Here is a 20,592-nt window from a genome sequence, read left to right on the forward strand (position 1 = left end):
CTCTCTCTCTGTTCCTCCCCTGCTAGTGCTCTCACTCTCTCTCTCTCAAAATACGTAAATAAACATTAAAAAAAAAAAAAAAAACAAAACCGTGAGATAAATCCCACTAGGAAAGACAGATGTGTTGGGGGCGTCTGGATGGCTCAGCCAGTTAAGCCTCTGACTTCCGCTCAGGTCATGATCTCACAGTTCATGAGATCCAGCCTCGAGTTGGGTTCCTGTGTGGACCTTGCTTGGATTCTCTCCCTCTGGCACTCTGCCCCTCCCCCATCTCTCTGCCCCTTCTCCCCCGTCTCTCTTGTGCGTGCATGCTCTCCCTCAAAAATAAATAAAAAATAAAACTTTAAAAAAAAAAAAAAGCTGCTGCATAATATTCACTAATGCAGGTACACCAAACATTAATTCATTTGGCCCTTCCCCTAGCGTTGAACAATTACACTGTTTCCAATTTCTCTTGCTTTTTACATATACTACTACTTCAAAGAAAATTTTTGTGCATAAATCTTTGTCTTATAATGACTGACTCATTATTTCATTAGGGTATATACCTAGGTGTGAAGTTTCAGGGTCAAAATGACAGCTATAGCTAAAATTTAGTAGAGTCACTGAAAATGGCATTTATGAAGAGGGTTTTTTGTTTTGTTTTGTTTTGTTTTTTTAAGATTTCATTTTAAATAATCTCTACACCCAACCTGGGCTTGAATTTACAGCCCAGAGATCAAGGAGATGAAGAGTCACTGCTCTACTGACTGGGCCAGTCAGGTGCTCCAAAAGAGTTTCTTCTTCTTTTTTAATGTTTATTTATTGTTGAGATAGAGACAGAGCACAAGTTGGGGAGGGGCAGAGAGAGAGACAGAATCTGAAGCAGGCTCCAGGCTCTGAGCTGTCAGCACAGAGACTGACATGGGACCAGAACCCATGAACCCTGAGGTCATGATCTGAGCAGAAGTTGGATGCTTAACAGACTGAGCCACCCAGGTGCCCCTAAAGAGTTTATTCTTAGATTCGATGAGTGGTGCCTGGGTGGCTCAGTCGGTTGGACAGCCGACTATGGCTCAGGTCATGATCTCACGGTCTGTGAGTTTGAGCCCTGCGTCGGGCTGTGTGCTGACAGCTTGGACCCTGAGGCCTGCTTGGGGTTCTGGGTCTTCCTCTCTCTCTGTACCTCCCCCACTTGCACTCTCTCTCTCTCTCTCTCAAACATTAAAAAAAAAAAAATTTTTTTAAGGTAGTCGATGTAACAGGCAGGGAATATTCATGAAATCTCTGAAATTTCCCCTCAATATCATTGTGAATCTGAAACTGTTCTAAAAACTAAATTCTATTTTTAAACGTGGCGGGGCGGGATGTTGTAACAACACTGAAATAAGTGTATTGGGCTTTTTGGCTACAGTGAGGTCAGCCATCAGGAAACCATCCAAGCCCCGGCTCTGCCACCTGCCAGCTGTGTGACCTTGAGCAGGTCACTCAACCTCTCTGAGCCTCAGCTGCCTCACCTATGAAATGGAACTTATAGCGGTTGGCTGGACAGAATGAAGTGTTGAATGCAAGGCCTTGAATACAGCCTGGTGCTCTGTATCCTGTAGATGGCAGGGCCAGTGAGTGGGAAAAGACTTTGCAGACCGTGAGGTGCTCTTCAGATGGGAGGGAGTAGGCTGTGGGAGAGGCACCTTGAGTTCCCTGGCGCCTGAGAGGGGATTGGGTTTGGGGGCCAGGGTGGCGGTGGGAGGGGCCCTCACTGGGGAAACGGCTCCGTAGTGGAGCAGCTGAGGTGCAGCTGGGCCTGTGGCCTGGGAGGCAGTCTTGCAGGCACCTCCTCCCGCAGCCCACAGTCTGCAGCTGAGTCCTGCCTCTTCTCAGGTGGGCCATGGCCAGGACTTGGCTGCCGCTTCTCCTGGCCCTCGGGTGTCCAGCCCTGCCCATAGGTGAGCCCCCTCCCTGCATCCCTCTCTGGGCCCCATTCGTTTGCCCAAGCCCACTCCCTAGCTCCTGACCTCCTTGGGTGTGGGTGGGATGTGGGGAGGCAGGACAGACCTATGTGGGGTCCCTGGGAAGGGTCTCACCATAAGCCCACCACTCCCTTCCCCACAGTATTCACCTTCCAGCTACCTCTCTCTGGGGCTCCAACTCCTGTTCCCTGGAGTCCACAGTGTTGGTAGTAGGGCAGTCACTTCTTGGAGGTAGATAATAAGAACAAGCTGGATGGGCATCCAGGGAGGGTGGGGATGGGGTAGCCAGGGCTGGGACATGGGCGGCATTGTGAGATCCTCTCCTGTCCTTCCTGTCCTGGACTCCTGCCCTCAACAGTACCCTATTCCAAAAGGACTCAGAATGCCTCAGGTTCATCCCTGCTCCCCCTTCTTCGTGAGTTCTCAGGAGAGGTCCCAAGGCCCCAGTGACTTCCCAAGGGTATTACCCTCAGTTCCTCAAAGATCAAGAATGGAGCCAAAGGACTTGTGTTTAGAGGAAAGAATTCTGGGGTGCCTGGGAGGCTCATTTGGTTAAGCGTCCAACTCTTGATTTTGGCTCAGATCACGATCTCACGGTTCATGCATTGGAGACCCGAGTCAGGCTCCATGTTGACAGTGCAGAGCCTGCTTGGGATTCTCTCTCTCCCTCTCTCTCTGCCCCTCCTCTCTAAACAAACAAACAAACAAACAAACAAACTTACGGGATAGAATCCCAGCTTCATCTAAAAGTATGTGCATGTTTACATGTTATGTGGTGGGGAAAGGCCTTGATCTCTGAGTCAGGGCATCTTCTTTTTAAAATTTTTTAAAAAGTTTTATTTATTTATTTTGAGAGAGAGCATGCACTAGCAGGCAGGGGAGGGGCAGAGAGAGGAAGACAGAGACAATCCCAAACAGGCTCCACAGCATCAGCAAGGAACCTGATGCTGGGCTCGATCTCAGGAACCGTGAGATTATGACCTGAGCTGAAATCAAGGGTCAGACACTTACCCAACCAAGCCACCCAGGTGCCCCCGCATCTTCTTGATCTAAAGCTGGCTTCTAGTATTTTCATAAGCTGTCTCTTGCTAGGGAGATTAACCATATCCATGTGAAGCAGGGAGAGCCCATGGCAAAAGGTCTGGGAAGGAAGCAGCCAGGCTGAGGAGGAGCAATCCCGGGCAGCTTCATGGAGGAGGCACATGCTAAACTCAACCTGGGGAGTGTCTCTATCTGTACAACTGGACAGGCTCAGGAGCTCACTTTCGGCTTTCTCTGTTCCTTTTGTTTGCCATGCCTTATTAATATTAGTATTGATAAAATAATACTAATACTTTTCTGCCAAGGTGTTTGACATTCATGACCTTTATTCTTCACAACAATTTTACTGGGCTGGTGTTTTTAAGTTTATTATATTGGTGCAGCATTCAAGACTCAGTAAATTAAGTGGACCAGCCAAGAGTCAAACCAACTCTGTCTGAGGCCATGTCCCAGGCTTGATCCACTGTGCCATGTAGCAAAATCTTAGTCACCCTTCCAAGTGGGGCGGGTCTATGGGAGCAGGAGTCAAAAAGACCTGAGTTCCAATCCTGAGTAGGCTACTTACCTTCCACATGCTTCCAGATCAGTTCTTTGACCTTCAAGAAACCTTCCCTGAGCACCCCCCACTCTGACCTCCCCACAAGATTCTCTGGTGTCTTTTCCTGTGCCCTGGGGAATTTCTTTAGCTTGGCTGCATTTAATTCATGGGGTAAATTTGTGGGTTTTAACGTTTGAGATTTTATTTATATGAAAAGATATCCAACTATTCAACAATAACATTTTGGTCATTATATATATTGTCACCTTCACTGAAAAGTATAAGATTGTAGAAAATCAAGACTATCCCAGAAAATATAGGACAGATGTTTGCAGTACCCATGTGACTTTTTTTTTTTTTTGAGAGAAAAAAAAAAAACTTGCACGAGCAAGTGGGGGAGGGGCAGAGGGGAAGATTGAGAGAGAGAGAGAGAGAGAGAGAGTATCTTAAGCAGACTCCATAGTCTGTGTGGAGTCCGACTCGGGGCTCAATCCTACGACCTTGGGATCATGACCTGAGCCAAAATCAAGAGTTGGATGCTTAAACCAACTGAGCCACCCAGGCACCCCTATTTTTGATTTTTTAACTATGAAATAATACATACACTTGAAATAGGTGAATTGTATAATACATAAATTATGTCTGAACAAAGCTCTTTAAAAAATATTATAGGGGCACCTGGCTGGCTGGGTTGGTAGAGCATGCGACTCTTGGTCTCAGGGTTGTGAGTTTGAGTCCCACCCCACGTTGTATGTAGAGATTACTTAAAAATAAAATCTTTCTAAAAAATACAACAGACTGGAGCGCCAGGGTGGCTCAGTCAGTTAAGTGTCCAACTTCAGCTTAAGGTCATGATCTCATGGTTTGTGAGTTCGAGCCCCGCATCGGGCTCTGTGCTGACAGCTCAGAGCCTGGAGCCTGCTTAGGATTCTGTGTCTCCCTCTCTCTCCACCCTTCCCCTGCTCATGCTGCCTGTCTGTCTCTCTCTCTCAAAAATAAATAAACATTAAAAATATTTTTAATACTACAGACCTACAGAAAAGAACAGAGAATAGGGCAACAGACACCTCTGCATATTCCACTGAGATTAACAAATAGTTAAAATTTTGCCATATTTGAATCAGATAAAAGAAACAAAAAGTTACAGATACATTCGGAGCCCTCTTTGATCTCATTCCAGATCTTATTTCCTTCCCTTCCTCCCCAGCGGTAACCACTCTCCTGAGGCTGGCACAAGGTATTATAAGAATGTGTTTATGCACCTGCTATCTTTCCCATAGGAAAGGTTCCTTGAGGGCAGGGACAACGTCGTCACCAGTGTTTTATCCCCAGTTCCTGGCACAGAGTATGCCAGATATTGGGTGAGGGATATGATGGATATGATGGGTGAGGGAAGGATGGATACATGGATGCATGGATGCGTGGACAGATCTACAGATGGACGGTAGAAGAGGTATAGGAAAGACGGATGATGGGGAAAACATGGATGAATCTGTGGGTAGATGCAAGAAGAGAGGGATGGATGAGTGGGTGGAAAGATAGATGGATGGTGGAAGCAAACCCAGATGGAAGGACAGAAGTCTATTATGAGGTGCTGGCCTGGGAGGGCACAGACAGATCAAGCCCCCCACAGGTGCATGCTCTCTTACAGGTGTGGGCGGCACACCCTTCCCGTCTCTGGCCCCACCAATCACGCTGCTGGTGAATGGGAAGCAGCAGACGCTGGTGGTCTGCCTGGTCCTCGATGTTGCACCCCCTGGCCTTGAGAGCCCCATCTGGTTCTCAGCTGGCAATGGCAGCTCGCTGGACGCCTTCACCTACGGCCCTTCCCCAGAGGCTGACGGCACCTGGACTAGCTTGGCCCAGCTCTCCCTGCCCTCTGAGGAGCTGGCAGCCTGGGAAAACTTGGTTTGCCACACTGGGCCCGGGGCCGGCGACCACAGCCAGAGCACACGGCCCCTCCAGCTGTCAGGTAGGGACGGCATCTGGGCCCCTGTGGATGCTCCCTGCCCCTCCCCTACACACCCTGGAAACAGGATATGGTGGGAGACAGGGCAGGCTCTGGGCCATGGGGGCATGGAGGGTGTCCACATGCCAACCATCTGAATGAGGTGACGATGGGTAGGATCAGAGCAGGGTGACCTCAGGGCCCTGAGTCCTGGATTTGCAACTCCTTCAAATATCCAGGCTTCAAATATCTCCTTCAAATCCAGGCTCTGATGCATGACTTCCAAGAGGTAGTACCTCCTCCCTTCTATTACCTAGGGTTAATATCTGTATTGCCCTATATATGACGCCCTACTTATAAGGACCAAGCAATAATTAAATAACAAAATTTTTTCATCTACTTATTGTTTACCCTGCAACAGGCACTGTTACAAACACTTTACATTTATAAACTAGGTCATATTATTTTCCCAATATTACAGGCACAGAGAAGCTAAGTGATACGTCCAAAGCCAGCTATTATTTTTACTAGATGACTTCCTCTTTTTGGATTATGGCAGTTTTGTCATCTTCCAAATGGGAATGTGGACTAAAGTTCCCGCCTTTCAAAGAAGGGTGCTAAGAAAATCAATTTCTTGTCTGAAAGTGCTGAGGCACCTCAGCCTCCCCTGGGCACAGAACAGTCGACCGTGGGGAGTGAGAGAGATCTGGGCCCCTGAGAGGAGTCGTAGCAAATGGGCCCCAGGTTCCTACTGCTGGTTCATCTGGTTCATTTGTCCAACATGCCGTGAATGGCTGCCCTGTGCCAGGCTGGGAACATAGTGCTTGGGTGGAGGGCAGAGCCCATCCCCAAAGACTCATTCTCTTCTCCTTGACTGGCAGGAGAGACTTCCTCAGCCAGAACCTGCCTCTGGGAGCCTCTCAGGGGTGAGTACTGGGGATCTTGGGCTCTGTTAGGGTCTGGCCTGATGGTTCCACTCTGCTGGGGCGGGGGGTTGGTGGTGTTCCCTGAAGAGGCTGCCTTGCTGGGTTGGGGCACTGGCAAGCCTGGGCTTGAGTCTACCTGTGGGTAAATGGGAGTGGGTCCTCTGACCCCAGAGTACTCCCTGGACACCAGTTGGAAGGTGTAGGTGAGAGTTAACGGGAGGCTCCTTAAAGCTCTCCTTGGGCAGCCCAGATGGATGGTGTCAGCGTCAGAGCCTTGGGAGACTGGGTGCTAGACAGTCCCACCACCCAACAGGCAGAGAGAGTCATGAGTCAGGTTCTACTTCCTCACCACATAGAGCATTTGGAGCTGGTTATTTGCCTCTGCATCAGATGCTAATTTCTGCCTGGCATACATCCCCCTGGTTTGGGGGGGAATAAGATAAAATGAAGGCTGGGAAGGTGTGCGTTATTATTACCAGTTAGAGCTCAGGTCAGACACCAGGGAGGACTTGCCCTGGCTTTGGGGAACGGCGGGGAGGAGGAACGGCAAGGGCAGAGGACAAGGCCCCTCTTCCCCAGAGAACGCCCTCCTGCGAGTGGGGCTGACGCTGGCCTCCAGGTCCCTAACTGCTTTTCTCTCTCCCGCAGGGACGCGGGGCCAGGCGCTGCGGCTGGGGGCGCTGCGACTGCTGCTTTTCAAGCTGCTGCTGTTTGACGTGCTTCTGACCTACAGCCGCCTCCGTGCCCTGCCCTCCACGCTGGGGGACCCCGGGCTCCCCGCGCCCCCCAGGGGCCCCCTGGAGCCCCGCCGTCTCCCGCAGCCTCCGCCCGCAGCAGAGCCTTCAGCTCCAGCCACCTGGATTCGCCGCAGTGCTGGGGGGACGGCAGGCCCGGGGCTCAGCCTGTCGCTGCAGCCCTGCCTTCTCGGCTGGGAGTCCAGGAGCCCGGTGTGGGAGGAGGGGACGCTCCCTACCCACCGAGCCTGGGCCTGGTGCTCGTGAGTCACCCTGAATTCCTGCCTCAAGCCTTGCAATCTTTGTGTGTGACCTGCCTCCTATTGCAGATGGAAATTTCCGGCGCTGGGGTTTGTTTCCCGCCTCGGATTGAGGGCCTTCTGAGGGAGAAGGCTGTATCTCTCCCATCAGACCGGGAGCCGCTTGAGGGCGGGGATCCACAGGTACAGGGACCCTTGAGGTGCAGAGAACTGAGAACAATTAAAGGGGAACTTAAATGACACAAACAAATGAAACATATTTTAATTCACGTCTGCCCTGGGAGGAGGGGATTTGGCAGATTTTTAAGAAGCAGAAATCTGGGAGGGCTCCCTTGAGGAAGAGGGCTTCCTGAGGGTGAGACTCTGGGAACTGTAGAGTGATGCCAGGGTTTGGGGAAGATGCTGTCCTACCTCTGTCTCCTTCTCCGCAGGCAGGCGTGGGGTGAGGCTCCCTCTCTGTCTCCCTATCCTGACCCAGCCTTTGCAAGAGGTCAGGATGAGGAGCCCAGGAAGCCAGGAAGGTGGGATGCTGGGCCTGATGTGAAGTTTTGTACAGACTTGACAGAAATGAACAGGGCCAGGATCCCAGGGTAACAGGATCATATACAATGCCAAGAGCATGGATATTAATTACAAACTTACACCTTATTAATCAGTTAAGGGTCATTATTCATTTAACAAATATTCATTGAGCATCAACCCTGAGCCAGGCACTAAAGAGTCTTCTTGTTTCCTAAAGAGTGTTCTTACACTGATAGTATATGAGGCCCCCACAGTAGAGTGTCTGGCCTCTGTTTCTCCAGCACTGGCAGGAAATCCAGTCTTTCCAGGGGTTCCTCTCCAGTAATCACCCGCAGGAATCTCTGGGTGCTTTCATGTGAATCCAGGTGTCCCCTAGGCAGCACAGGACAGTCTGCTGGACAAGTGGTGCTACCTTTGTCTTTCTTCCCCCAAGGTGGTATTAGCAAATGCTCTAACATCACCCCCCACCACCACACACACATGGTGTCAGTGACATTTCCATCTTTCCTGAGCCTCTGTGCCCTCTCAGCTACTGTTCCATGAAAACCCTCACTATCTGCTGCACAGCTCATCTCTCACCAGCCTGTAAGGAGATACTCCAGCCTCTTTTTGGATTCTTCAAGGAGGGGTATCCCACAACTTCTGGGGACAAATCCGTCCACCATCCCTACATGGCTTGCTCCTTCCCAAACACACGGACTGAGAAGAAGTCTAAGCTAGGCTGGGTTGGGGCAAGGGCATGTCTGGCCATAACCTCAGACTTTCTCCAGCCACTGTCCATTTCCAGCCCTGAGCTCCTGCCAAACTGATTTGTGCCTCAGTAAATGTCCTTCAGACGTCCTTTTGTTCATTTTGTAATCAGAGTTTCCCTTAGCTTCAACGCCCCTCCTCATCGTGTTCCAATCCCCCAATCCTGCCCTGCCCCAGGCTCAGTTGCTACTGTGGCTGGCTTAACATTATTTCCCAGGAAGGTTCCTGGGCCTAGGTAAATCACTGGACTTGGCCAGGCTCTGAGTCTCCCCAAGTCTTAAGAAGCCTACAGAAGATGCAGCATTGCAGAAGGGTGTCCTGATCCTGTGTGCTATAGAATTATACATACCACAGCCCCTTCATATCTAAAGTGCCTTGTCACTTGCACAATTGTTTTGAGCAAGAAGCTAAGATCAGGAAATAACAAGTCAAAAGGCTGAGCATCAGTCCTAAGACTTCATAAAATAATATAAATATCCAATATCTAGGAAGGAAAAATAGGGCACTGGGGAACAGAGCCTTGCAGACAAAAGTGTAATTTGCAGACAACTTCCCAGAAAAGCAGCCTTGGTATGTGTGTGTGTCCATAGGACACTGAGCTCAGGGGCAGTCTGAAGCAGCCCCAAAGACCCAGAAAGTCCTCCTCTTGATGAGGAGATGGGAACCCACCAAGTATCTCCTTATGTGGGGTACCCTGTCGTTGCTGGGGAGGCAGAAGGGAAATACAATTGTTCATTAGCCAAGTCCCTGCTTTGTAGGAGCTCAGAATCCAAGAAATAAATAATAGGGTAGAAAAGAGAACTAAGGTTACATACTAATAAAAAAAAAAGTGTGAATTTTTTACAATCTGTTAATAAGCTTTAGTTCCACAAACCTATTTGAGGTTGCCAGCTACAGGCAAGTCTTTAACAGCAGCTAGGAGCATCCTTTGTCATCATAAAGATAGAAACTGAGGCTCAGGGTGCCTGGCTGGCTCAGTCCATGGAGCACCCAACTCTTGAATTTGCGATTGTGAGTTTGAGCCCCACGCTGGGTGTAGGGATTACTTTAAAAATTAAAAAAAAAAGGAAGAAAGAAAAGGAGGGAGGGAGGGAAGGCAGGAAGGAAGGGGAAAAAAGAGAAAAAAGAAAGAAAAAAGAAAAAAGGGAGAGAGGGAAGGAAGGAAAAAAAGCAAGAGGCAAGAGAAAGAAAGGAAGGGAGGGAAAGAAAGAGAAAGAAAGAAAAGAAAGAAAGAAAGAGGCTTGGAGAGGAGGTAATTTGTTCTAGCTCTCGGGGGACAAAGCTGGGATTACTGGGCATTAAAAAAGCTGCTTGATGGCTGGGGACTGAGTCGCCATGGTCTCACCTACACAGCCTACCAGTGATTAGCAATTACAACAGTAACAACAACTATAATAATAATAAAATTTTAAAACAGGTGCTCACTTAAGGGTTTGCTGCATTACAACCCCAGGAGGGAAGTGACGCGTAAGGAGGCGGCGGCGACGGCCTTCTGCACCTCTTGCAGGACCGACGAGCCCAACCTCGTCCCTTTCAGGCCTAGCCTACAGCTTCCCCTCTCGGCGTGCTAATCCTCCAGCCGCTCCAGAGCCACCGTTAGTGGGTGGGGTAAGATGCTGCCATAGGACACTGAGGACACCATCTGTTTCCTCATTGGTCGAGGCCGAAAAAAGATCGCCCTCCCATTCGCTGGGATGCAAGCCCCGGAAAGCCCATTGGCTGCGTAGTCCGCGGGCCTTCGTCGGCTCTGAGGGCGGGCCGAGGCAGCCAGAGGAGGGAGCGGGCCGGGGGCTCCCTGTTGCCCTGGTTACGCCGAGGCACGTGTGCAGTCCCGGAAGCGGCTCCGGGAAGCGGCCCAGCGCGCGCAGCCGGAGGAAGCTCAGCCCGGTCCGCTGGGGTCGGGTCCGGCTGGGCCATGGAGCCGTTCCCTGAGCCTGCGCCCCGGCCCGGACCCCGCTGTCTTCTGCTTCTCTCCCTGCTACTGTTGCTGCTGCTGCTACTGCCACTGCCGGCCCCGGAGCTGGGCCCGAGCCAGGTGCAAGCCGAGGAGACCGACTGGGTTCGACTCCCCAGCAAATGCGAAGGTGAGGGGGCGGGGCCGGCGGGGAGTCTCCTGCCAGAGGGGCGGGGCGTGCAGAGAAGGGGGTAAGGGGGATGCAAGATCCTTGCCTCCTGAGCTAGAGTCTCTTCATTCGTTGAAGCTACTGTGTGCCTGGCTCTGTGCTGGATGCTGAGGACACAGGGGCGGGCAAGGGATCAGGTCTCGGTGCACCTGGAGCGATCAAATCGGTACAAAAGAAGTAGTTATAATCCAGGGTGGTAGATGCCATGATAGATAACAGGCTTTGCCGAGTGAGGAGCATCTAATCTAGCCTAGGGATGGGGGAAAGGCTGTGTGTAGAGGAGAGCCAGGAAAGGCTTCGTACAGGAAGCCCAAACAATAATTAGGACTTAGCTGGGTGAAGAGAAGTGAAAAGAGAGAATGTCTTAGGAAGCCACAGCTGCAGAGGCCTGTAGGCTAAGAAGCAAAGGACAGACAAGTTTGAGGAACTGAGAAAGTATGTATGACTGTTCTTAGGGGAAGAAGAGCCTGAGAAAGCCCTTTCCCCTTTTGGCCCTCACCACAACCTAATCTGTGCAATTGATGGACTCCCCCACTAGCTGTGAGCTCCTTGAGGACAGGACCTTTTCTCAGATATTTATTCACACAACGCCTGGTACGCACCCAGTGAATATTTTTGGAATAAATAGGAATAAACAGGGACTGTGGGTGTGGGTGGAGGAAGGAGAAGGGTCTGAGGCCTAAGGGGAGAAGAATACAGGGCCACTTTGGGACAAGAGTAGAGCCTGGGGGAATTTGGTGAGGGAGGAGGATTTTAGGAATAAGGAGAAAATGAATCCCAAAGATATAGGAGTGGAGGTGTGGAACTTCAGAGAGAGAAAGAGCACCAGCACCCAAGCCAGTGATCTGGGACTATGAAGGGCCATTCTTCCTCTCCCCATCTCTGTTTTCTCCCCAGACCTTCGCAGCCACTCCTTTCTTCCCATCTCTGTAACCCAAACCCCTCAGCAAGTTGGCTATAAATCCATTTCATCCCAATTAAAGCGTACAGCAGGCCAGATGTTCCCTAAGTCCTGGGAAGTGGGGGTGGGGTAGGTGGTTTGGGACACGTAATCCTTTCATTTTCGAGATGAAAGATAAGATGCTTCAGACACGACCTGACTTCACCAGTAGGGCTCCCAGTATGGATGCTAGCCTGTACCTTGTCCCTCAGCCCCATAAATAGGCAGAGGGTTGCAATGCTTTCCTTTCACTCTTTCTCGAGAAATCTTTTGCAGAGTTCATTTCCTCTCTTTGTTTTCATTCTTAGCCTCCACTGTGTCTCTGATTATCCTCATAGTCTAAGAAGCTCACATTTCTTTCCATTAGGAGGCATTCACAGACTCAGAAGCAGAGAGCTGGCAAAGATTTTAAGAGATCATTCTAGTCCAACCCCATTTTGTAGGTAATGGATAAAGATTAAAAGGCATTTTCAGGGGCACCTGGGTGGCTGAGTCTGTTAAGCATCTGACTCTTGATTGTGGCTCAGGTCATGATCTCACAGTTTGTGAGTTTGAGCCCCCACATTGGGCTGTGTGCTGGCAGCGTGGAGCCTGCTTTGGATTCTCTCTCTCCCCCTCTCTCTCTCTGCCCCTCCCCCATTGCACAGTCTTGAGCGCACATGGGTGCCCTCTCTCACTCAAAATAAATACATAAAACTTGAAAAAAATGGATTTTCAGTCACAGGATGGCTTGGCAAACTCTTAGGCTCCTCTTAATAGTGTATTTGCTTTTATTTATCATTGTTGCACCTTTTTTGTTAAATGCTGATTGTGTCTGGCCCACAAAGCCTGCCTCCTGGCTCAGTAGCCTCAGTGGAATAGGCCTTGGCACAGAGGAAGGAGAGCCTGCCTGGAAAAAGAGTAGGTGGGTGTCCAGGAGAGTCTGGGGCCTGTGCCATGAGCCTCCTCCAAGTCTGATTCTGGGTGGGATCCCCAGAGGGGGTCTTGAAGAGGTAAGATTTGGAAGAGTTGGGAAGCAAGGTTGTGGTTGATGGGCACAAGAGAGAAAGGAGGTTCCAGGTCCCCAGGGCCTGGAATCCTAAACGTTGAGGGCGTGGGAGAAAGGAGCAAAAGAGCCAGAAAAGCGATGAGCTCACACAGAATACAGAACAGAGAAGGGAGGGGGACAGGTGTCCTGGATAGAGAGCCTGGGAGGTGAGCCGCCTCGATTCATTGCAGACTCTGAGATCCCAGCCTATATTTTGGAATTTTCATGTGTTCCAGATTCTCCAAGGCATCTATTAATATGTAAGTTATAAAATTTTACCAAGCAAGCCTTCAGGGGAGGTACTGTTGTCAGTGTTACAGTCACTCTGATGGTGTTTAGCCTATAGATCATATTCATTCAGAGGCATCAGAAGCTGCTCGACCACAAACACAGTCTGTCAGCAATATTTATTAAGTATCCAACATACACACAGTCCTTGACTAGAGGAATACAGAAAAAAATCCAATACATGGTAACTCACTTTGGGTACCCTTATGGTCTAACTGGGGAGACACAAAATGGCCAAAGGCCCTCAGTGAGAGCATGGGTCCTGGATCCTGCAGAGGCCCAGATAAAATCAGGAGCAGGTGGGATTGGTCCAGAAGAACTTCCCAGTAGGAGGAGGCTTTTAAAATGAAGCTGGGAGAATGGGCAGAAAAGCCCCTAGAGGGCATTAAGTGCTCTCCCCGGGCCTCAGACAGGTCACGCTTTTGGTGGTAGTACTCCTTATGCAGTAGTAATTATCTGTTTACACTTCTTTCTACTCCATTAGACTGGATCTGGAACCTTGTTTTCATCTGTGAATCCCCAGGCAGTGCCTGACACCTAGGAGTTGCTTAAAAACTGAAGAAAAGTAAGAGGAAACAAAAAGGTGAATGTACAGAAACAGTAGAAATAAGGCCTCTGGAAGGGATGGAACAAATTACCTTGGTAGGAACAGAGAGCTGGTAGTGGAACAACATACGAAATCAAGTAATAAAAGAGACATACAAGACAGGGAAATTTGGGGCAATTGGGGAAATTTGAATGTGGACTGTTAGGTGGTATTAGAATTGTTAATTTTCCGAGTATCAGTATGGTTGTATGGTTGGGTAGAAGAACGTCCTTATTCTCCAGAGATGCATGAAGACATTTTTAGGGGTGAAAGGTCATGATATCTGCAACTTACTTTTTATTTTATTTTATATCTTTTTTTTTAATGTTTATTTTATTTTTGAGAGAGTGAGAGCGTGAGCAGGGGAGGGCCAGAGAGAGAGAGAGAGAACTGGAGAAGCAAGCTCCGGGCTCCAAGCTGTCAGCACAGAGCCCGACGTGGGGCTCGAAACACAAACCGTGAGAACATGACCTGACCTGAAGTCGGACCCCTAACCGACTGAACCACCCAGGTGTCCCTGCAACTTACTTTTAAAATGGTTTAGCAGGGGCGCCTGGGTGGCTCAGCTGGTTGAGTGCCCGACTTCGGCTCAGGTCATAATCTCGCAGTTTGTGAGTTCGAGCCCCGCGTCGGGCTCTGTGCTGACTGCTCGGAGCCTGGAGCCTGCTTTGGGTTCTGTGTCTCCTCCTCTCTCTGCCCCTCCCCTGCTCATGCTCTGTCTCTCTGTCTCTCAATAATAAATAAACGTTAAAAAAAAAATTTTTTTTTTAATGGTTTAGCAAAGGGGCGACTTGGTGGCTCAGTCATTTAAGCATCTGACTTCAACTCAGGTCATAGTCTCCTGGTTCGTGAGTTTGAACCCTGCATCAGGCTCTGTGCTGACAGCTCAGAACCTGGAGCCTGCTTCAGATTCTGGGTCTCCGTCTCTTTCTGCTCCTCCCCTGCTTGTGCTCTGTCTCTGAAAAAGAAATAAACATTAAAAACAATTTTTTAATGGTTTAGCAGAAACAATGTATATATTGTTGATATATATTAATATATTATCATATTATGTTACATATTGGAGAGAGAATGTAGCAGATCACTAACTGTTGAAACTATATACACTATTCATTGTACTCATTCAGCGTTTTTATATGTTTGAAAATTTTAAAGTAAAATGATTACAGAGGGCAGTGGGAGTGGGGGGCAGGAAGGAGCTGGGAGAAATGGAGTCAGCCAGGACTGGACATGGGCAGTGAATCTTGGAGCCAAGTTTCCCCCGGTGACCTCCATGGGGTGGTCTGGGACTAACTCCTTCCCTGCCTGGGGTGTTGACCCCGTCTGGGAGAGGCATCCACGTTGGTGTGGTTTGCTGGGAGCTGGCTTCTATCAGACTCACGTGCACTCAGTAGGCTGGGCTGTGTCTCCCTCCCCTAGTGTGTAAATACGTTGCCGTGGAGCTGAAATCAGCTTTTGAGGAAACCGGCAAGACCAAGGAGGTGATCGACACAGGCTATGGCATCCTGGATCGGAAGGCTTCCGGAGTCAAATACACCAAGTCGTAAGTGAAAGAGGGTACCCATCAGCCTGGCCTGCTTTGTTCGTAACGGCTTTAGAGGTTTGGAGTTCCCTTCTCCCTTCCAGCTAGGCAGACCCACCAAAGGGAGGCGGCTCTGACCAACACCTAAGTTTGCCCACTGGTTTTGCCCCCAACTATTTGTGTGGTCTTCGTAAGTCCCTTCATTCCACTGAGCTTTGGACTTCTCATCTGTAAAAGCAAGACTGTTGGGCCTTATCTCATTCCCAGACTCTTGGATTTCATGGACCAGTGCAAATTAAAAAAAAAAAAAAAAAAAAAAATTGGTAATATAGGGTTACCAATCTTTAATTTTGCCAGGAATAAATATTAAAAGTAAAAATAACCCCCCCAAAAAACTTTCATCAGCCATGATGCTCCTTTCAAAATGAAATGTGTTGGAGCACCTGGCTGGCTCATTCAATGGAGTGTGTGACCCTTGATCTCAGGCTTATAAATTAAAGCCCCACGTTGAGTGTAGAGATGAGTTAAAAATAAATCTTAAAACAGAAAAAAAGAAATATTTTAACATCAAAACTTAATACATTTTGCTTTATAAAACCATCTAAATACTGAATCATCTAGCTTTATAAAAAATGCCTTCCCATAGAGCTGTTACAATTTTGTCTCTCTGGTCTGTGTTCCAGCATTTCAGAGCCCCCAGACCAGATGACCTATCTTCCTTCCAGCTCTGACTTCCCTTTGGTGAGATGCACAGGTGTTGGGGTAGCAGGGCTGGAGGGACGGACCACTAACCCACTGGGGCTAGGAGAGGAGTTCAGCCTCTCTCGTGCTGCTGTCTCTGCAGGGACTTACGGTTAATCGAAGTCACTGAGACCATTTGCAAGAGGCTCCTGGACTATAGCCTGCACAAGGAGAGGACCGGCAGCAACCGGTTTGCCAAGGTTGGATTTGTGCTTGTCCTTCATCCCCACTGGGCCAGGCCTGGAGGTGTCTAAGTGGTCTGCTGGTGTGGGTGTGATTTGGAGATCATGCTTGGGGAGCTTCCCTCCTTGGCCTCTTCCCATTCTTCATCGACCACGGTGTGCATTTCTCCCCTTCTGAGTGGCCTGGCTTTTCAGTGGCGATAGGCACATTCTTCATGGCCTGGGCCTGCCCATCAGGGCCCTGTCTCAGCCTCAGACTGAAATGCAGGGTGGCAATCCCCGTGGAGGCCTGATCACTTGCTCAGTGAGAGCTCAGGGAGTACAGACCTGTGGGCTTTAGAGATGTCAGAAGACATGGCAGGATGGGGGTGGGGTTATTACCTCATTCCGCTGGGCACGCACCTGGACCGCTGTCAGGGTGCCTGTGTAACATTCAGTGCACTTACTGTATGTGTGAATGGCTCTGTCCCTGAACAAGGAGTTTCTTACAACAAGGCCCAGGGGCACCTGGGTGGCTCAGTCGGTTAAGTGTCTGACTTCGGCTCAGGTCATGATCTCGTGGTTCACGAGTTCGACCCCCACATCGGGCTCTGTACTGACAGCTCAGAGCCTGGAGCCTCCTTCTGATTCTGTGTCTCCCTCTCTCTCTGACCCTCCCCCCATTCATGCTCTGTCTCTCTCTGTCTCAAAAGTAAATAAACGTTAAAAAATTAAAAAAAAAAAAAAAAACCAAAAACAAGGCCCATAGTTCTTTGTTTCTATGTCTTCAGTGCCTGGCACATGGTAAGAGACTTGCCTCCCACATTTCTCCACCCACCTACCCTTCCAGTGAAGTCGGTTAGTGAGAAACCCCTGGGAAACCTAGAGAGATAGTCTTAAGCAACAGAAGTCTTAAATTTTTTAAATTTGTATGAATTTTGTATTCTACTCAGTAATAAAACCATGTTTTGCTTTAATATAAAAATGTTTATGGGGCCCCTGGGGGCTCAGTTGGTTAAGCATCTGACTTTGGCTCAGGTCAGGATCTCACAGTTCATGAGCTCGAGCCCTGCGTTGGGCTCCACACTGACATCGTAGAGCCTGCTTGGGATTCTCTCTCTCCCTTTCTCTCTGCCCCTCCCCTACTTGTGCTTTCTCTCTCTCAAAGTAAATAAATAAACTTAAATTTCTTTTAATGTTTGTATTTACTTTTGAGAGAGACAGAGCATGAGCAGGGGAGGGGCAGAGGGAGAGGGAGACACAGAATCCGAAGCAGGCTTCAGGCTACGAGCTGTCAGCACAGAGCCTGACGTGGAGCTCGAACCCATGAACCACGAGATCATGACCTGAGCCAAAGTCGGACGTTTAACTGACTGAGCCACCCAGGTGCCCCTAAATAAATAAACCTAAAAAAAAAAAAGTTTAAGATTATTTTCCGTAGCAATAAAATTAGAAACAACCTAACCATTCACCAGTGGTTAAATAAATTGATGTGGCCATTCAGTGGACAAAACAAAGAATGAGGTAGCTCTTTGTGGCGTGAATTAAAATTATCTCCAAAGTCTGTTAATAAGGCCAGGTGCAGAAGAGTGTGTCTGCTATATACTATTGCTTGTGTAAAAAATGGGGGTGAGGAGGGCAGGATGGATTTGTATGTATATTTGCTTGTATTTGCATGCATTACCTCTGGAAAGATAGAGGAAGTAGATGATGTGTAGGTGTAGTCTCCAGGGAGAGGACCTAGGTAGCTGGCAGAAATATTTTTACAGAACTGGGTCCTCCCTGCCTCACTCGTGCCCACTTCCAACCCAGGAAAGGCACAAGCCCTAGGAAGAACTAGAGCAGTGAGCGGGTCTAGAGCCAAGGCACACTTAATTCCTGGGAAAGGAGTATCTATTCAAAGGGCCGGAAGGCAACAGCAGCCCTTTTGGGGATTTTTGTTTGTTTCTTTAAATTATTATTATTATGATGATTTTAATAGGGAGAGGGGAAGAGAGAGTGAGGGGCAGAGCGAGAGGGAGAGACTCTTAAGCAGGCTCCATGCTCAGCACAGAGCCCGACGCGGGCTTGATCCCACAACTGTGAGTTCATGACCTGGGTCAAAGTCAAGAGTCAGACACTTAACCTACTGAGCCACCCAGGCGCCCACACAGCAGCCCCTTTTGAAAGGGGGAGGTGTGGGGAGGCAGGATAGGTTGTGTGTGATTGTGTGTGTGTGTGTGGTGTGTAGGTGTGTAGGGGTTGTGGAGTAGGCCTGAAAGAGGGGAGAGGAAAGTGAGGTCCAGTGTGAGAAGCCTTGAGAGTCCTGGCTTCTCAGAGCTGGGTCCTTGGGCCTCCAGCACCACCCGGAGAGGAGGGTGGGAGGTGGGGAAAGCTCCGCTTCTCATGCCTGCTTGCCTCTTCCAGGGCATGTCTGAGACCTTTGAGACACTGCACAACCTGGTCCACAAAGGGGTCAAGGTGGTGATGGATATCCCCTATGAGCTGTGGAATGAGACCTCTGCAGAGGTGGCTGACCTTAAGAAGCAGGTATGGGCCTTTTGGCCCTCAGAGGCTACTGTACCCCACAGGGGTGGGTGGGGACTAGGTCTGGGGCTGAGGAAGGCCACCAAGAGCTGGGAGGCTTTGATCAAGTCATCTCACCTCTCTGCCTTCAGTTTCCTCAGGAGAATCACAGCCACCTGCCTGCCCTGCAGTGGGTTGTGAGGCTCAGCTGAGCTCCCCCGGGAGCGAGTCAGTGCTGGGGCTTTGCCAATGCAGTGTATTCTGATTCATAGTGCGACGTGTTGGTGGAAGAGTTTGAGGAGGTGATCGAGGACTGGTACAGGAACCACCAGGAGGAAGACCTGACTCAGTTCCTCTGCGCCAACCACGTGCTGAAGGGCAAGGACACCAGTGAGTCTGAGGGAGGGAGAGGGCAGGGTGGGTGGGCCCTCAGCTTTACTGCTTGCCCCCCCTCAGGGGAGGTGGGTAGGGAGGGGACAGAGAAGAGATAAGACCTAGAAAGCACCATACCCTCAAGGAGCTTGATGGGACGGCGTGGAGTAAGAAGTACTGAAACCAGGTGCAGAATAACATGGCAGTAACTCAGATGCCCCCAGAGGGGCCTGGAGGCCCCAGAGAGGCAGGAGGAGGGGACCTGACACCACTTCCGGGGCCACCCAGTCAGTGTTCCTCACCCAGCAAACCAGTCTGTTGAGGGTGTCTCTCTTCACCCCAGGTTGCCTCGCAGAGCAGTGGTCCGGCAAGAAGGGGGACACAGCCGCCCTGGGAGGGAAGAAGTCTAAAAAGAAGAGCGGTAAGGTCAAGGCCTCAGGCAGCGGCAGCAAACAGAGGAAGGAGCTAGGTGGCCTTGAAGAAGACCCCAGCCCCGACGAGGATGAGGGCATCCAGAAGGCATCCCCCCTCACACACAGCCCCCCGGATGAGCTTTGAGCCTAACCCAGTGCCCCCTGTATCATGACCCCTGACCTGGAAGCTGAAGAATCTGGGGCACAGCTCTGGCAGGCAGATGGCTGTCCCTCTCCAAGTCCTCCCTGCCGTGCCAGCTTCCTGCCGGGAAAGACACAGGGCCAGGGAAGAGCTCAGATCAGCTGCCGTCAGCCTACCGACCTCCTCCCTCTGCCAAGCGGCTGTCCTAACCCAGGCTTCGGGCAGGCCATGCGATTTCGCGCCTGCCAAGGACTCCAGTATGAACTCCGGAGGGGCAGGTGTGGAGAGGGCACCCGGCCTTCACCTCCCCTCACTCCTTCCCAGCAGGGAAGCAAGACTACAGGCCTCCCCACCCCTGCTTATCCCCTCCTGTGGACACCTTGCACTCTGCCCGGCCCTCCCCAGGGCTCACAGAGTAAAAACCTTTTGGCCTTTTTTGTTCTGATTTTTGAGTCCCCTCCAGCTCCTCAGAGGGGCCTGGAGTCCCAGTTGCTCTCCTCCCCCTCCCCTTCCAGCCCAGGGGGGCCAAGGGTGGAGAGGCGGCTCCCATCCCCCATTATTGAGGCTGGGCCTGCCCGCTGTGGGGGGCAGCAAGTGCTGGGAGGACCCAGGTTGTTTTGGGGTGAGGCTCAGGACTGGGCTTTGGCCCTGCCCCTCAGCTGCCTTTGGACTCCCTGAGCTCCCTAGGCCAGGAGGGGCCTCACTTGTTCCCTGGCCACCTGGCTGGGCTCCCGCTGCCTCTCCTCTCTCACCCAAGGCCTTCCCCTTTGTTGTGTAAACTGTTTACTGGTGACCCCGCCAGATCCCACCCCTCCTTCCCACCTCATCTGCCCTACTTGTTGGTCTTGAACCTTGTTACCTGATGACCACAGCTGGTCACTCTGCTCTTCCTAGCTGTTGTGCCTGGAGTCTGGAGGGGAGGACACCCCAGCCCCCCAACAACAGCTGGTTACACCATGTTCTCTGGGTGCAGGGAGGAACAGGAAGGCTGGCCTCTAGGGAGAGGGGTGGGAGGCCCAGGCACCTCCGCATTCTGTCCTGAGGGCAGGGATCAGGCCCTCAGTAGCAATAGTGAGGACAGCGGCACACACTCCCAGGGCTTTA

At 50.4% G+C, this 20,592-nt stretch overlaps 2 protein-coding genes across 5 annotated transcripts; both read left to right on the plus strand.

The window, feature by feature from the left end:
* The first annotated feature begins 1,867 nt into the window (after positions 1-1,867).
* On the plus strand, positions 1,868-7,631 carry PTCRA (pre T cell antigen receptor alpha). The gene is made up of 5 exons (XM_042937298.1): positions 1,868-1,925; positions 4,709-4,765; positions 5,180-5,500; positions 6,358-6,402; positions 7,051-7,631. Exons 1-5 carry the CDS (start codon positions 1,868-1,870, stop codon positions 7,401-7,403), a joined length of 834 nt encoding a protein of 277 aa, XP_042793232.1. The 3' UTR covers positions 7,404-7,631.
* Positions 7,632-10,431: 2,800 nt separating this feature from the next.
* On the plus strand, positions 10,432-19,923 carry CNPY3 (canopy FGF signaling regulator 3). Of its 4 annotated transcripts, XM_042938803.1 has the most exons (8): positions 10,665-10,752; positions 13,531-13,629; positions 15,052-15,175; positions 15,838-15,895; positions 15,973-16,095; positions 18,463-18,585; positions 18,834-18,951; positions 19,277-19,923. In XM_042938803.1, the coding sequence occupies exons 4-8, from the start codon at positions 15,860-15,862 to the stop codon at positions 19,489-19,491; spliced, it is 615 nt and encodes a 204-aa protein (XP_042794737.1). In that variant the 5' UTR covers positions 10,665-10,752; positions 13,531-13,629; positions 15,052-15,175; positions 15,838-15,859; the 3' UTR covers positions 19,492-19,923. The 4 variants fall into 4 exon arrangements, 3 of the variants coding, with proteins under 3 accessions (XP_042794734.1, XP_042794736.1, XP_042794737.1); XM_042938800.1 differs by lacking the exon at positions 13,531-13,629 and having other exon boundaries at positions 10,432-10,752; XM_042938802.1 differs by lacking the exons at positions 13,531-13,629; positions 15,838-15,895 and having other exon boundaries at positions 10,432-10,752; positions 15,999-16,095.
* Positions 19,924-20,592: the final 669 nt, after the last annotated feature.

The sequence above is a fragment of the Panthera leo genome, chromosome B2 (genome assembly GCF_018350215.1).
Source record: "Panthera leo isolate Ple1 chromosome B2, P.leo_Ple1_pat1.1, whole genome shotgun sequence".
Classification (NCBI taxonomy): Eukaryota; Metazoa; Chordata; class Mammalia; order Carnivora; family Felidae; genus Panthera; species Panthera leo.

What these genes read in the sequence shown, in the direction of transcription:
- PTCRA (XM_042937298.1), top strand. Translation starts at nt 1,868, where the DNA reads ATGGCCAGGACTTGGCTGCCGCTTCTCCTGGCCCTCGGGTGTCCAGCC. An exon ending in GTGTCCAGCCCTGCCCATAG is followed by an intron (nt 1,926 to 4,708) that starts GTGAGCCCCCTC and finishes ATCTCATTCCAG; the next exon opens with ATCTTATTTCCTTCCCTTCC. An exon ending in ACGGCCCCTCCAGCTGTCAG is followed by an intron (nt 5,501 to 6,357) that starts GTAGGGACGGCA and finishes CTTGACTGGCAG; the next exon opens with GAGAGACTTCCTCAGCCAGA.
- CNPY3 (XM_042938800.1), top strand. Translation starts at nt 10,584, where the DNA reads ATGGAGCCGTTCCCTGAGCCTGCGCCCCGGCCCGGACCCCGCTGTCTT. An exon ending in CCAGCTCTGACTTCCCTTTG is followed by an intron (nt 15,896 to 15,972) that starts GTGAGATGCACA and finishes AGAGGAGTTCAG; the next exon opens with CCTCTCTCGTGCTGCTGTCT. An exon ending in GCAGCAACCGGTTTGCCAAG is followed by an intron (nt 16,096 to 18,462) that starts GTTGGATTTGTG and finishes TGCCTCTTCCAG; the next exon opens with GGCATGTCTGAGACCTTTGA.